General features: G+C 36.6%; 1 protein-coding gene across 1 annotated transcript in view; it reads left to right on the top strand.

The window, feature by feature from the left end:
* Window positions 1-16,148, top strand: part of gpat4 (glycerol-3-phosphate acyltransferase 4) — a 79,854-nt gene that overhangs the window by 42,247 nt on the left and 21,459 nt on the right. The window contains exons 5-6 of the mRNA XM_028799050.2: window positions 6,406-6,480; window positions 9,160-9,249. Of these exons, the coding sequence (XP_028654883.1) occupies window positions 6,406-6,480; window positions 9,160-9,249 (165 nt within the window). The remainder of the gene's footprint in view (window positions 1-6,405; window positions 6,481-9,159; window positions 9,250-16,148) is intronic.

Genomic DNA, 16,148 nt, shown 5'->3' with positions numbered 1-16,148 from the left:
TGTTGATCTTTTTTTTCTTTCAGTAATAGGGTGTGGATTTATGTTGGCGCTATCTGACGCTGTTCGTTTTCAAATAATATTGCATTATTGCAATGATGTTTTCACATATATTTTCTCTTTCTTTCAGGTGTGTAATAGGAACCACAGCATAGAGAGAAGCGTGTACATTGTAACAGGTACACATGTTGTAAATGTAGGAAAGACGATTCTTGCGTCTGTGTGAACAGTTAACATTTGAATCTGAAGATTGCATATATAGCGCTGAAGTTACTGCTCTGTTCTATTCTATCCTTTGCATGTCCTGGAGTACAAAAGAAACAGCATACAGCAACATGTGGGAACTGGCAAGATCAGGAAAAAAAACACGCAGTCACTGATTACAAACCGCAAGATGTTATGCGAATGAATATGAATAATATGAATAATGTTGCATCTGTGCCACAAAGTTTTCCGAAATGTACTATACAGGTCATAAAATGAATAATTCCAAATATCATATATACCTACATCTGTGTTTTTTATTTTATTTTATTTTTTTTTGACGTCATACACCATAAGGTGCATACTAATTCCACATGAGTAGGAACACTCAATAAAACTGAATTAAAAAAAAAAAAAAAATCAAGTGACGGTGAGATACAAAGAAGGCAGATTCGCCATCGTTTGTGTCTCAGCTTTTATCCCTCCAGATGAGAGAATGTCCAGTTCCATTGTCTCAAAACACCACTCATCTCCAGTTATTCCGTTTCAAATGAAAACTAACAGCGTCAGATCCCTGGGTGGGTGGGGGGTGGGGCGGTAGTATGTATCGTGATCGTGATTTAGAGAGAATAAAGGTTAAAAAAAGCGGTAACTTTTACAAGTCCTATAAATGCACACTGTGTGTTACAGACACAAACCAAATGTATGTGTGTGCTGTATAATATTAACAAAAAGAGCAGCTCACTACTGAAAACGGCAAATATAGGAGTGAGTGAGGATCGAACCGGGGACTCTTGGTTACAATTCAGCAAATCTTACCGCTATGCCAATGAAGCTGTTGTCTATTCCTTGAATCTTTTGTGAAAGTGTTTACTTGATCTATGGACTTCAGGCTTCACACATTATATAGTTTATGCCTACAGTTTGTCATTTACTACTGAAATATGAAAAACGTTTGTTTTAAAAATGATGGCACTGCTGGACATCTTCTGATTTCGAAGGGTAATAAGCTTGATGTGTCTTTCATCTGCTGCACTAAGTTTCCTTGGCCGACCGCTGCATCTGTGATCCTCAACGTTGCCCATTTCTTTGTGCTTCTTCAAAAGACCTTGAACAGCACATCTTGAAACCCCAGTCTGCTTTGAAATCTTTGTCTAGGAGAGACCTTGCTGATGCAGTATAACTACCTTGTGTCTTGTTGTTGTGCTCAATCTTGCCATGACATGAAACTGTCTTCCACAACCTCACCTTGGTAGCAGAGTTTGGCTGTTCCTCACCCAGTTTTAAGCCTCCTACACAGCTGTTTCTGTTTCAGTTAATGACTGTGTTTGTTTTAACCTATGTGTGACATTGATGATCAGTAGCACCTGTTTGGTATAATTTGTTGATCATACACCTGACTATAATCCTACAAAATCCCTGACTTTGTGCAAGTGTACCTATAAGAATTGATGCTGGTTTTAAGGCAAAAGGTAGTAACACCAAATATTGATTTGATTTAGATTTTTCTTTTGTTCGCTCACTTTGCATTTTGTAAATTGATAACAATAAACAATCATTATTTATATTTCTGAAAGCATTCTTTGTTTACAGCATTTTTTCACACCTGCCTAAAACTTTTGCACAGTGCTGTATGTGTGTGTGTGTGTGCGCGTCTGTGTCTGTATATGTGTATATATATGTATATATATATATATATATATATGTATATATATATATATATATATAAAATAAATAATAATAATATACACACATACATACATACATACATACAGATAGTCCCCAGGTTACGGACACCTGACCTACGACTTACAAACGAGGCCGCAGCTGTGACGCATGCGCCTCATTAACTGCCGCTCTGTCATCTTTGGCCGGAGGACGTTGCAAGTAGTGGCTGGAGGGGTGCAATTTCGCTGCTCGTGCAGTGTAGTGTCCCTCGGGCGGCTCCCAGCGGCAAGCGAGCAGTGACCCGTACTCCATAGTCACTGGGGCCACAGCTATCGCTCGTGTGCAGGACAGAGGCTTAATGGGGCGGTTCGCTGTCCGCCTTCTACGCCGCCGCAGTAGCCACTGCTCCTGACTAGACACAGGCTGGATGGAGCGGTGTAGGGCGTTTCACTGCCCGCCCACAACACACGGCTCCCCCCGAATCGTTTTCGGTGGGTGGCTGGTAATGCTGCAAGCGGTGACCATTGAGGGTGAATGGGGTGGTGGGGGGTAGCATTGTGCGGAGTGGTGGCTCTGAGGCTAGGGATCTGCACTGGCAATCGGAAGGTTGCCGGTTCGAATCCCGTAAATGCCAATAGGGATTCTGCTCTGTTGGGCCCTTCAGCAAGGTCCTTAACCTGCAATTGCTGAGCGCTTTGAGTAGTGAGAAAAGCGCTATATAAATGCAAAGAATTATTATTATTATTGTAGTGTACTTCGGGTGGGCTGCCTGTTGAATGGGGGCAGTGGTGGGCGATTCACTACACGCCTTTGGCCGCACCATGTTCGTTCTCAGTGGACGGACGCACGCTGCAGGCTGCGTACTGTAGTGGAGGTGACTGTGTGGTGGGTGGGTGGTAAACCGCCCCTCGCTACTCCCATTCATTCTCAATAGCAAGCCTGCTTGTACTGTTACGTACATAGCAGGATGTTGTCTCTTGTCAGTACACCAGACATGCTGACGAGGGATGCCTGCTTGCTGTGATAGCTGTACAGTGCTGTGCAGAAGAGCTCATCTTAACCTTTTGTCTTCACCCTTCAAGAATGTCTCTGAAACACAAATCTGATCAACATTGAAAATAAAGTAGAAATAATAAAAGGTCAGAGAGAGGTGAAACTCCATCATTCATTGGTAGAGCATTTGGTTACAGTTGGTCAACAATAGCATTTATTAAAATAATGTACTTGTTCTGACTTACATACAAATTCAACTTAAGTACAAACCTACAGTCCCTATCTTGTACGTAACCCCGGGAATTCCTGTATATATGAGCCAATAGTGCCGTGTCAAGATCCTGGCAGGGCTGTACATTTGCCTGTCTGTTCCAGGTCAGCCTCTGGGAGGCTGTACAGTAATCCCTTGCTATATCGCGCTTCGACTTTCGCGGCTTCACTCTATCGCGGATTTTATATGTAAGCATATTTAAATATATATCGCGGATTTTTTGCTGGTTCGCGGATTTCTGTGAACACTGAGTCTTTTAATTTCTGGTACATGCTTCCTCAGGTGGTTTGCCCAGTTGATTTCATACAAGGGACGCTATTGGCAGATGGCTGAGAAGCTACCCAACCAGAGCGCATATTACCTATTAAATAAAACTCCTTAAATATATTGTGAGCACGGGGGCTGTTCGCACCTCTAGAGGATACGGCCGCTCCTCAAAAAACACTGAAAGATTACCTTCACATTGCTCTCTTCCTTGCTGGGCTTAAATGTGGCTGCTTTGTCAAGCGACATGCTTCCTGCACGGTGCTTCGCATACTTAATAGCTCGAAGGGCACGTATTGATTTTTAATTGTTTGTTTTTCTCTGTCTCTCTCACTCTCTCTGACATTCTCTGCTCCTGACGGAGGGGGTGTGAGCAGGGGGGCTGTTCGCACCCCTAGACGATACGGACGCTCCTCTAAAAAATGCTGAAAGACTACCTTTACATTGCTCCCTTCCTAGCAGCTGCTTTATCCGGCGGTGCTTTGCATACTTAAAAGCCCAAACAGCCCTATTGATTTCTGATTGTTTTCTTTTTTCTCTCTCTCTCTCTGACATTCTCTGCTCCTGACGCGCACTCCTTTGAAGAGGAAGATATGTTTGCATTCTTTTAATTGTGAGATGGAACTGTCATCTCTGTCTTGTCATGGAGCACAGTTTAAACTTTTGAAAAAGAGACAAATGTTTGTTTGCAGTGTTTGAATAAAGTTCCTGTCTCTCTACAACCTCCTGTGTTTCTGTGCAAATCTGTGACCCAAGCATGACAATATAAAAATAACCATATAAACATATGGTTTCTACGTCGCTGATTTTCACCTTTCGCGAGGGGTTCTGGAACGCAACCCTCGCGATCGAGGAGGGATTACTGTACTGTGAACTTAAGGTTGGTTTAGACTTTGATGGGGCTTTTGCTGCCTTTTCCTTCTGAGCCCTTTGTTTGCTACTCATGCTTATTTGTACTTGCATGTAGTATTATTAAATTCCCCTCAGGATGAAGAAATACAGGATATCTCAAAATTATATATATATAAAAAAGGTTAAAATAACACATTGCAGCTAATGTAGCTTCCTCCTACATGTCCATATCCAACAGCGGACGAGACCAACTCTCAAGTCATACAATTTTTAAAACTGTATTCATATAGAGTAAACGGTGTACAATATTGAACTATATATTAAGTTGTGATGTTTTAATTGGTTTATCCTGTAATGAGATGAAACTAAAGTTTCAAAGATATATTGGATACTGTCAGTTTTTTAAGGTGACTGTTTTGTTAGAATTTTATAGAGCTCCACTGAAAACGATCTCTGCTGTCACTGTCTCCATCAACCAATTTTTGTTTTATATAGTGCCTTTCATAGACCTGACCATCTCAAGGCATTTTTTTTTTGCATTACATGTTTCATAACAATAAAGCTAATTATTCAATAAACCTTTGTATAGAACATATTGAAGCCAGATGTGGATCCCGTAAACAAACTCATTTCACTGCATATCCATTTCTGTATGATAGACTGAAGGCAGAAATTGTTGCATGTTCTTAATAGATGGATATATAGATGTTTGTTGGCTGTCTTGTTAAAAGTCTTTTTAGGAAAGCAGAAATAAATTAATTGGTTCACTTGTGGTTTTTGCTCTTTTTTTTGCCTATTTGGTGTTTGAGTTGTCTTGTTTTGACTACAAATAGTTGTGATTGACTTTCATGTCAGTTTTAGGATCTGACTAGTGCTTAAATATTTTGATTAAACAAGAAGTTATTGCAAAAAATTATGAGGTAATGGCATGTTATCTGATTTATTGAGATTTTATGTAAAGCAATTGAAACACCTACTATGAGTCCCCTTGATCAAATCCTATGTAACATTTTTGCTTTGTCTGTTCTTCTGACATACATATAATGTAGCAGTAATTTCTCGCTCTCTCTCACCCACACACACACACACACACGCTCTTCAGTCATTTCAAAGAGTAGTTACCTACAACTTCTATATATAACAGGGTGTGAGGAGACATTTGAGACAAAAGAAAAGAAGCTGAAACACCAATAGCACCTTGAAGAAGTAAAGAAACTTATGCCCAAGGAATAAAATGCTGTTCAACCTTAACAGCCAATATAAAAAAACAAACAAATGCAACAGTACCAGTTAAGACTCGGCAAAAGTAAAAACATGAAAGCATCAAAGATATGGAATCAAGTTGAAATATGAGGCACTTCTGCTAATTCTCATAAATTTATGTTGCACATGCTCCCAACCTTAAATTATTTACACCATGTTAATGGCAAAATTTCCTTTGTTCTAACTCAACTAAGGACACAGTATCCAAATGAAGTGAACTCTGCAGCAGTCATATGTTGCAGTTTCTTTGCAAAATGACAGTGATTCATTTTCATAACCTAGTAAGCAGAATGGCTGGCTTTCTAATATTCAGTAAGCAAATGTTTCACCAATTGTTTATCATTACACTTTTATTTGCCTGTGTCTTGGGTGTTTTTTTATTAAATACAATGCTGTGTTGGCAGATGGGAAATGGTTGATCCAATAATACTGTGTGTATGTTCAAGGACCACTTGAATTTTTAAACAAGGGTAAAAGTACATTTTTTTAATATAATTAGACAAAGACATTTTGATTGCCAGAAATGGTAAATTGGCACCAAGAATAACCAGGTTTTTATATAATACTTTATTTGTGCATGAAGATTAAGGATGTTTAGTTTTTGCATGCTTATATTTTTTATCACGTATTGGTGGGCATTCCTCAACTCTGTATACTGCATATGTGTTGTTCTACCATTTTTTTTCCACAAATCACATACAAACTCAATGCATGACATTAGAAACAGATTAAGGTCCAGAATTAAACATCTGCATAAAATAATTACATCATTTATTGTGTGAACCTTCAAAAAGTCACATTTTTAAATTTTGAAACTCTTAAAGTTTGGGTGTCTAAAACTTAGTCATATGCCTTGTTCCTTTTGGTTACTGTTGCTTTTCTCCATGTTTTAGAGTAACCTTGGCATTTACTGGAGTCGGACTTCTTGTGGTTGGAACTACCATAGTTGGATTCTTACCCAATGGAAGGTGAGGTAACTGAAGTAACTTCTATCTAGAATTATTTTCAGTTAGTTATGATTTTCTTAGAAGTGCTAACTCTGAACAAAACAAATTGTTTTTGAAAATTTCAAATATAAGGACTATAATGAATAGTTTGAAGAGCACATAGCCATTATTTTACATATTTTATGAATGTACAGTGCATTAATACTTTTAAAATGTATATAATTTTTGAGTTTGTATGAAAAAAAACAAATAAATGGCTAGCAGAACTGGCCTAATTGTTGAATGTCATGTGATTTTGTATGTTAGAATGTCTTGTGTGACTATGACATATTAGCTCTGTTTAAGGTTACAGTTTAAAAAAAAACCTTCAAAGCATTATCCTCTTTAAAAATACCCACTCAAAATGAGCTGATTAATGACTAATTAAAGAAAATTGCCAACAGGCAGTCTAAGTCAACAAAAAGCACAAAGCAAGAAAAGCTTTGCAAGTACAATGAGGAGTACTTAAAATTTGGACTTTTCAGCAGTGATGGTGAAAAACAGCATTGACAGCTAAAACTTCGCCTAAATTTGATTTTTTTAAGCATTTTTCAAATGAAAGTATGCTACCATCTGTCTTAAAAAGATTCTTGAACTTCAGGCTAACGAGTTGGTTAATGCAGCAAGTCTACACCATCTTTTAGTTTTTATTCGTTTTGTCTGGGAGAAGTATTAAGGATTTTTTGCATCGTTTTACTACACCATAAAGAATTATAGAGGCAGATATATTTGAAATGCTGGATGAATACAAAAAATCAATGGGTGATCTTTGGGAGAACTGTATCAGGATTGGCACAGATAATGGCATGCTTCAAAAGGGTTTAATTTAGAAAATCAAGCAGGATGCACAACATATTATGTGAATTGAGTTTTGCACAGAGTTGCTCTCATTTATTAAAAAAAAAAAAAAAAAGATTTCAATGAAGTGTTGCTCTCAGTTGTTAAAATTATTAACTTTATTAAGACAAACATTTTAATACAAAGAGTTGGTTAAAAGATGCCTTTCAAAGGCTATCGCGAAAGACTGCTTTTTCACTGGCTCTCCCTTGGATTTGTTTTGCAGCTAGTTTCTCAGCTACAAACTGAGATTGTAGATGGTAGTGGACTCTACTGACTTCCAGAAAGTATTTAGAAGCCATTAAGAAGGCAAACAGAATGTTAGGTTATACAGCACTAGTCTAAGGAGATTATGCTCAAGCTATATAATGCACTGGTGAGGCATCGTCTTGAGTACTGTGTGCAGTTTTGGTCTCTAGGCAAAAAAGGGACATAGCAGCACTAGAAAAGGTCCATAGAAGAGCTACTAGGCTCGCTACAGGGGATGAATTATGAAGGAAGATTAAAGAGCTGCGCCTTTTCAGTTTAAGCAAAAGATTTAAGAGGTGATATGACTGAAGTGTTTAAAATTATGAAAGGAATAAGTACAGTGAATCAAGACTGTTATTTTAAAATGAGTTCATCAAGATAATAAGAACACAGTTGTAAATTTGTTAAGGGTAAATTTCACACAAACATTAGGAAGTTTTTCTTTACACAGAGAACCATAGACATTTGGAATAAGCTACCAAGCAGCGTGGTAGACAGTAAGACTACAGGGACTTTCAGAATCAGACTTGATTAATTTATCTCCGTAATGACAGCTTTTTGCATTCAATCCAACAGGACTGTGGTCATGCTATAACCTCATTTCATTAGGACCTTGCCATTGCAATCCTGTATCCTGCGCTCCCACAAAAAAAAAATCTTTTAATGTTTGCAACCTCAGTCTTATGTGTTGTGGATATTCCAGGCACAAGTGTCCCACTAAAAATATAGTTGAGCCATTGAGTGTAGTTTAAATGCCTGTTCTGAGTTAATTAGAATAAGAATAACAAAAGCAGTGGTAGTAATATCAATATTTCACAAGGTGAAAAGAAACTAACCAAGATGTTTGCTGTGGCAGTTATCAAAATCTTTATTGAAAGGTTTTATTTAGTTAAAATTGTGGGTGGGGTATGAGGCTCTTAAGGCAAGTAGTTTGAGTTCAGTTGTCAAAAAAAGGTTGAGAAACTAATTTGTTAATCAAATAAAACACTGCATATTTTTTATCTACTATAGATTATACAGCAGTACTTTTTTCCCTTTAAGGTTCGAGTACAGTGATTCTTTTTAAGTTGAATAATAACTTGATTGTTGTGTAGTCCTATGGAAATTTTCCCTGATCCAGTTAAAAGTATTAGGACTTGAGGTGCATGTGTCCGTAAGTTCACTCTGGGAAGGACTGACATTTTACCCAAGTTTGTTTTCTGCTTTTTGCCCATTGTTGCCATATTAGTACCTGGATCATTACGATTTTCACCAAGAAAAGGTTCATATAGAAAATAGAATTAAAGGTGTAAAATATTTTAACCCTTCTGCTCTATTATGTCTTCTCCTGTATTACTCAGAAAGATTTAACTCTAACTGTACTGTAATGCAACAGGTTAGATTTATTTACATTTATAAGGTAAACATCTGAAATCATTATTTAAGTTTGAAATGAAGGAAAACCAGTCTAATGCACCAGTCATACTAATGCAAGTGGTTGTGCTAAAAATGCCCTGATGCATGATTTGTTTGTACTGTTTTTATTTTCTTTTGGTATCTCTAGTCTTGTATTTAAACATTTTTTGTTTCTTTTAGAGTTAAAGACTTCCTCAGTAGTCAGGTGCATTTGATGTGCTATCGTATTTGTGTGAGAGCTTTGACAGCTATTATCACCTATCATGACAGGTGAGTTCATATTGTTTACTTGCTTGCAGGGACTATTTTTTCAAGGTAACTTATATTAGAATACATTCACTTATTTTTTTTTTTTTTTTTTTAAAACAAGTGAAACACTTGCAATGTAAGTGACTTTCTCAGTGCCACACAGAGATACTAGAAATAGGAAATAGGCTTTCATTCAAAAAAAGCACAGGCTTATCTACATATCCACCAGGCAATATTGTCGTTTAAGCTTACTGTGTGTATGTAGTATTGTAAAATAATATTTGACCTACATCGAAGTATGTGCCTTTCTCTTTTTAAATGTCATATTCTGACTTTTGATTTGATATGTATTTCACTAGAAATGTTTAGTTTATATACTGAAGGTTCCCTTTTCCTTGACATCTGTCATAATGACTATACAGAACTTGAGCCAACGTCTAACATGGACTTGGACCTGTGCCATTTTGCCAGCTGAGCAAATAAATCAGTGGATGATCCCATGTCCCAGTAATAACAATCGACTCATGTACAGTATATTCCTGGATCCTCTTTTTAGACTGTAGCTCAGCTATTGACATTTTCCCAACAACATTTATAACCTGTACTGTTTTATTAAACAGTCTCTCCTAGTGTTATTGGCTATTGAAGCTTCTTTCTGTTAGGAAGCTGAAAGATACCAACTCTTTTTCCAGTGTGATGATAACCACAAGAGCCACCTTTTTAGAAAGACGATTTTCAAGATTATTGTTTTTTTTTTTATACTGCATTGATACATCACGTGTGAAAATAGTGGTATTGATTTAGCTTGCCTTTATACTAATTATCTTTCAGTTGCTTTTCTTGCTTTGTCTATTTCAAATGTATATGAGTAGTTTACAACATGTATTTACTTCCTTGGCTTATGCAACAAGAAAGCAATAGTTGTTATTTTGTAGATGTGTTTCATCTTAAAATATACTACTCAACTGGGGAGACTCGAGGCATTCATTTTAAATCCTCAAGGGTATGGAAACTGGAGGGTACCTACAGTATATAGTAAACAGCAATTATTACCATTGTGTCTTGTCAAAATATTATTGCTGGTAGGCAGGCAAGTAGTTTGATTAGCTTCATGTGCCTTCTGCTTGTTTATTAAGCCTTTAGGAATGTATTGAATTTTAGTTTAATTCAGGTGATACCTTTTTCTTATCTAATAGTTTTACTGGGATTAATAAAGTATGTATCATCTATCTATCTATCGAAATGTGAGTTGGTTTTTTTTGTTTTTTTTTTTGTTTTTTTTTTGTGCTCTACTAGCCATAACTCCAGAAAGTATTACCGTATCCTGTCTGTATTGTGGCTCACTGTGACAGCTGTTTTATTTTTTGTTGTTAACCTTTTTTGCATTTATTTGAGTTTTTATGTATCTTTTATTGGATAATATTTGCCAAATTACATCACTATTTATCTTTCATCATTCTGTTATAGCTGATCATTTTTGCAGTCCTTTCATATATTTTGAGCCTTTGTAGAGATTTTAGAGACTGCAAGAAAAGACTGAATTTTTACCACACAGGCAGCACATACTCTCCCAAAATACACCAGCACATGATATACAGTGAACATATATTTATGCAGTTTATTTTAACTGTTATTTCTTAGCAAATTCCTTAAATCCATGCAGTCAGTCTAATATGTTGTAAATTGAGTTTTTAGAAGTATTAACATGCATTCATCCTTTTAGGTATGACAGCTTTGGCTTTGTACTATTGTTGCATGCATCTTTTCTACACTTTAAGTGCTAATGAATGTCATTTACTTGTAACTTTTGTTGAAGAGATGTATGTTGTGGTCAACATTTTAAATATTGGGACACTGCTTTCGAAGTTAACAATGGATTTCAGTTTTTCACATGGGTATTGCTGCCTTTTTTTTTTTTTTTGCTTCGAGTGTGTGTGTGTGTATGTATGTGTGTGTCTGTGTGTATGTGTGTGTGTGTGTATATATATATATATATATATATATATATGCGCATTTTTTTTTTTTGATGTCCAATTCTAATGCTGGCCTTCAATTTTATATTTCTTTGTTGCTGCAAAATTTTTGATATGCTTTATTTTATGTAAGTGATAATCCTTTCGTTTTTTGTCATTATCATTTTAAGTAGTGATAAAGTCCGTTTGTAACCATAAAGTTCTTCAGTCTTTGTTATGGTCTAGAACAGGGCTCTTCAACACATCGCCCGCAAGCTACTGGTAACTCGCAGCCCCTTTCCAAGTAGATCTCCAAAGAGTTAATGAATCCTAAATAAATTTGAAAACTTGATTAGTCAAATTAGGGTTGGGCGATCTTTCCAAAAAATTATCACAATCCACAATCTGAATTGCAATCTATCTTTTCAATGTGGCATACACTTAAGAGAATATCGAACTCAAGCTCAAACTCCTCAAGACCTAAGTAACACTTACAAAGTTGAATTCATTTGTTCTCTCGTTTGCTAGCTAAGCGGAGTTAAGGAACATGTCCCGAAGCTGGTGAGTGAGGATGGCCCCTCCTGTCGGCCCACTGCCTGTTTCTTGGATTTGCACAAATATATCGGTACCCCTAGCAAAATGAGAGAAGTCACAAAATCAACTGGAATCTTCAAGCAAATTACAGAAAAAAGACCCGATCTAAATCCGTTTAGTAGTTCTCTCGTGACATACAGACAGGTCGACATTGGATTTTATATATTGTATATTAGTAAACCTTCAAAATAATGTGCAGTTAAAGTCTCAACCGCATTCTTGGCTTTTCTGGAGCTTAGTAGAGCCAGATAACTATAAGAATCTTCACCAAGCAACTCTGAAAATGTCTGCTTTGTTTGGGTCTACATACCTCTGTGAGTCTGCCTTTTCTGACATGAATGTCATGAAATCAAAGTTCAGAACAAGACTGACAGATGAACATTTAAATGACTCCATAAGAGTGAACCTAAGTTGCTACATGCCATCACACACCTCTCTTGTTGACTTCTTGTAGTGCTAGATATTTAACTAACTCAAAAACACATCACACATGCAACTGGACATGTGAATGAATACTATCGTGAACTAAAACAGTGACATGTAACAAAATGACAAATGAATACATAATATCTGTGTATTTGTAATTGTATTGTTTTGTTTTGACAGCATTCATGTTTTAATTCAATAGTGTGAGATACACTAGAAAATACATACAGACATACAAAATGCACTTGCAGATGAACTAAATATTTTTTTTTGATGTTTTAATGCAAAATGTGAGTTGTGGACACCAACATTTTGTAAATGTTCAGGCAAAACAAGCTTATTCAGTTTGTTTGGGTTGAAATAAGCTATGAGAATAAATGTTAGAAAGCATGAGTAGCTCTCGGCCATTTTCATTTTGTAAAAGTAGCTCTCAGGGGGAATAAAGGTTGGAGAACCCTGGTCTAGAATATCTAGATCATGTCTCAGATTTTTAGTAATGTAGACTACCTTGTCCAGATCATACACTTGCTGAAGAACCATCTGATGGAAAGATGTTCACAAGTAAAGGCAAGCCATAACATTTCTCAGGAACGCACACAATATTGTTTTGTATTCATACTCGTAACACTACTGAGGCAGTTGTTTCAAAGTGAGTGAAGTAATCTGTTTTGGCATATACACTCCTGTCAGATTATTGCTACAATCTAGTTCTATCCAGTGTTAGTCTGAAAATTTCTGCTAGGGGGTTAAAAATAATTACAAATCTAACACTATCTTGTAGATGAGTAAATGCCTTCACTAAAAATGGTGTTAAGACAGTCCAAAGAAATATGATGTAGTGGGGCCTTGTAGTAAATGGCTTTGTTCAAAATGAAGGTCCCATTCATAATATATTTCAGACAATTTCAATGTTGAAAGATATGTACAATGTATAATTTTAAGAGAAATTACAGTGTATTTTGCCCAAACTGATGGAGTATATAATACGAGTTACTGAGTTTCATTCCTTGCCTTAGATATATAGAGAGGTTGCTTTTTGAGTGTTATGTTTTTTATTTGAGTTTCTTCAACATGTTGAAAGCATCAAACATTATGCTAATGGGTGTTCAGTTCTTCAGCTTCCTTTTACTGGTACAACTGATAAAGTTAAAATGAATATCATTTCAAAACTTTTTTTTCTTTCTGTGTAATTGCATACATATTAACAAATCCATCTTCAAAGATCTTGAGGTAACGGTAAACTCATTTATATGGAAGGCAAAACTCCACATACGATGGGGGAAATAAGTATTGCACAAGTCAACAATTATTTCAGTAAATATATTTCCGATTAGCCTATTCACATGAAAGTCTCACTAGACATTGGTATTAACACAAGATTTCCACAAATATAAAGAATCCACTACATTAAAAGCCTTAAATAAAGGTATGTATAATAAAGTGGGAATGACACAAGGAAAAAGTATTGTAATTGTAACAATTGTACCTGCTGTCTCTAAGTCTCCTCTGGAACTTGTTCCAAGTGGTCCTTGGCTCTTGGGCTACTCTTTTGACTATCCTTCTCGCTCACTGGTCAGAAATCTTGTGGAGCTCCAGTGCAAGACTGGTTGATGGTGAATTGATGTTCCTTCCATTTGCGGATAATGGCCCCAACTATGCTTAATGGAAGATTCACAAGTTTTGAAATGTCTAACCAGTTGCATTGATATGGCTTGCAACAATCAGGTTGTAGAGGTCTTGGGAGAGCTCTTTGCTTTTACCTATCATGAGATGTTTCTTGTGTGACACCTTGGTAGCAAAACACATTTTTATAGCCCATCAATATATACTAACCCAGCTGATATCAATTTGCACAGATAGGAGATGGAATTATTTTCTAACTATTATTATTATTATTACTTACGGATTTCAGCTGGGTGCCTTGCCTTTCCTTGGCTTTGTGTGCTGCTTTTTTCTTAGTGTGTTCAATACTTTTTCCCCGTGTCCTTCCACTTTATTACACATTCCTTTTATGTATGGCCTTTAATGTTGTGAAATCTTTATTTGTGGATTTCTTGAGTTAATGCCAATGTCTGGTGAGAATTTCATGAGAGTATCCTCATTGGAAATGTATATTTGTTGAAAAAAATGTTGATGCATTCAATACTTTTCCCCCACTGTCTTTAAAGGATGTCACTACAATTATCAAAAGTAAAGGGTGTTATGGCATTATTTATCCTCCAGTATTACTACTGTGTTACGAAAATTATAATTTAAGATAACAGGAAGTGGTAGAAAGTAAATTAACCTTCATAGTTAGCCCTGGAAAGAACATCTTACTAGAACTCCTCTAAATTCATCTTGCTTTGTGCTTCAGTCATCGATAATTAAATTTGCACAAAATAACGAACCAATGTATGTAACAGTTTAAGGCACAGAAATTCTCTGCAGATCCATTACAATATAATTTTATATTCAAGCCATCCTTAACTTATACTGTATTTAAATTATGGAAATCATTGGGTATTGGGACCTCCAAGATTAGTTAGAATTTTTGTTACATAGAATCTGTCTAACTTCCCTAATCATCCAGCAGTATCCATGCTTTAATATATTTAAGCTAGAATTGATAACAGTATTTACAGTATTTGTTGACTTTATTAATACATGTTGAACAGCAATGGTAAAAGAATATATCATTTTTTTGCACGCTAGTAAAGTGAAATTACATAGTATAATTTTGTATAAATAGAGCAGTTTGGTTTCTGTTTATTAACTGTCTTATGCTCTCCCTTTATTGTATCTCTTATAGCAAATAGTAGGTGTGGGTCTGAAGTATTAATATACATCGTTGATCAATCAATGGATATTAGCTTTAGGGTTTGTACAGGTTAGTGTCACTGGCTTTGTGGCTGTTGCTGGCCATATTTCTTTTTGCTGTGCAGTATTTCTTAATTGTCCAATCAAAAACATGATGCACATTGTGACTAGGGAATCCATTCTCGGACGGGTTCATCCATTCCCGGGAATTCTGGAATCCCGGGCGCCCGGGGATGACAGTGCACGGGCATCTCACATTTGAACGGTTTTAGAACGTCCAACACTTATTTTTAATAAAACTACTGCAATATGTTGACACAAATAAAACACTAACCTTATCTACAAGCAGTTCTTGCTGTCATATAAGTACATGTATCTAGTTAGTTGCAGTAATAAGAGCATAGAAAGCACAACGTGTCCTGCGTGCAGTCGTCCAGGCTAGAGTGCACCTTCATGCAGAGTACGCCAGCCGCTGAGAAAGCACGCTGTGCCTCCACTGAAGTAGGCGGCACAATCATCAGATACTGATACACTTGTTCTAAACAACACCCGCGCTTGCCGTTGCTCTGAAACATCATTCTGTGATGGCAAGTTTTTTGGCACAGATAATGCGGATGCAGCAGGGTGACGCATTGCAATTTCAAGTTGCTGTTCAAAGCTGTAGTCTGATGAAGTGCAAGCTGCAGCAATGGCGCCACCTTAATTATTTTCAACTATAACTCTGTTATTTCTTGATCGATTTTTACACTTTTACACGCTATATATGCGAGCTTGGCCGTTCCCGTTTTCCCGGGAATTACTGCAGTTTCATTCCCGGGAATGAATTCCCTAATTGTGACCTTATTAATGATGACTTTCCACTTGTCACTTGGAATTAAGTGGGTTTTGAAAGGCACCGATTACAGTAATCCCTCCTCCATCACGGGGGTTGCGTTCCAGAGCCACCCGCGAAATAAGAAAATCCGCGAAGTAGAAACCATATGTTTTTATATGGTTATTTTTATATTGTCATGCTTGGGTCACAGATTTGCGCAGAAACACAGGAGGTTGTAGAGAGACAGGAATGTTATTCAAACACTGCAAAGAAACATTTGTCTCTTTTTTCAAAAGTTTAAACTGTGCTCCATGACAAGACAGAGATGACAGTTC

Source organism: Erpetoichthys calabaricus, chromosome 1 (assembly GCF_900747795.2).
Source record: "Erpetoichthys calabaricus chromosome 1, fErpCal1.3, whole genome shotgun sequence".
NCBI classification, from domain to species: domain Eukaryota; kingdom Metazoa; phylum Chordata; class Cladistia; order Polypteriformes; family Polypteridae; genus Erpetoichthys; species Erpetoichthys calabaricus.
The sequence above is the reverse complement of the archived record's forward strand: the minus strand, read 5'-3'. Positions and strand labels throughout refer to the sequence as shown.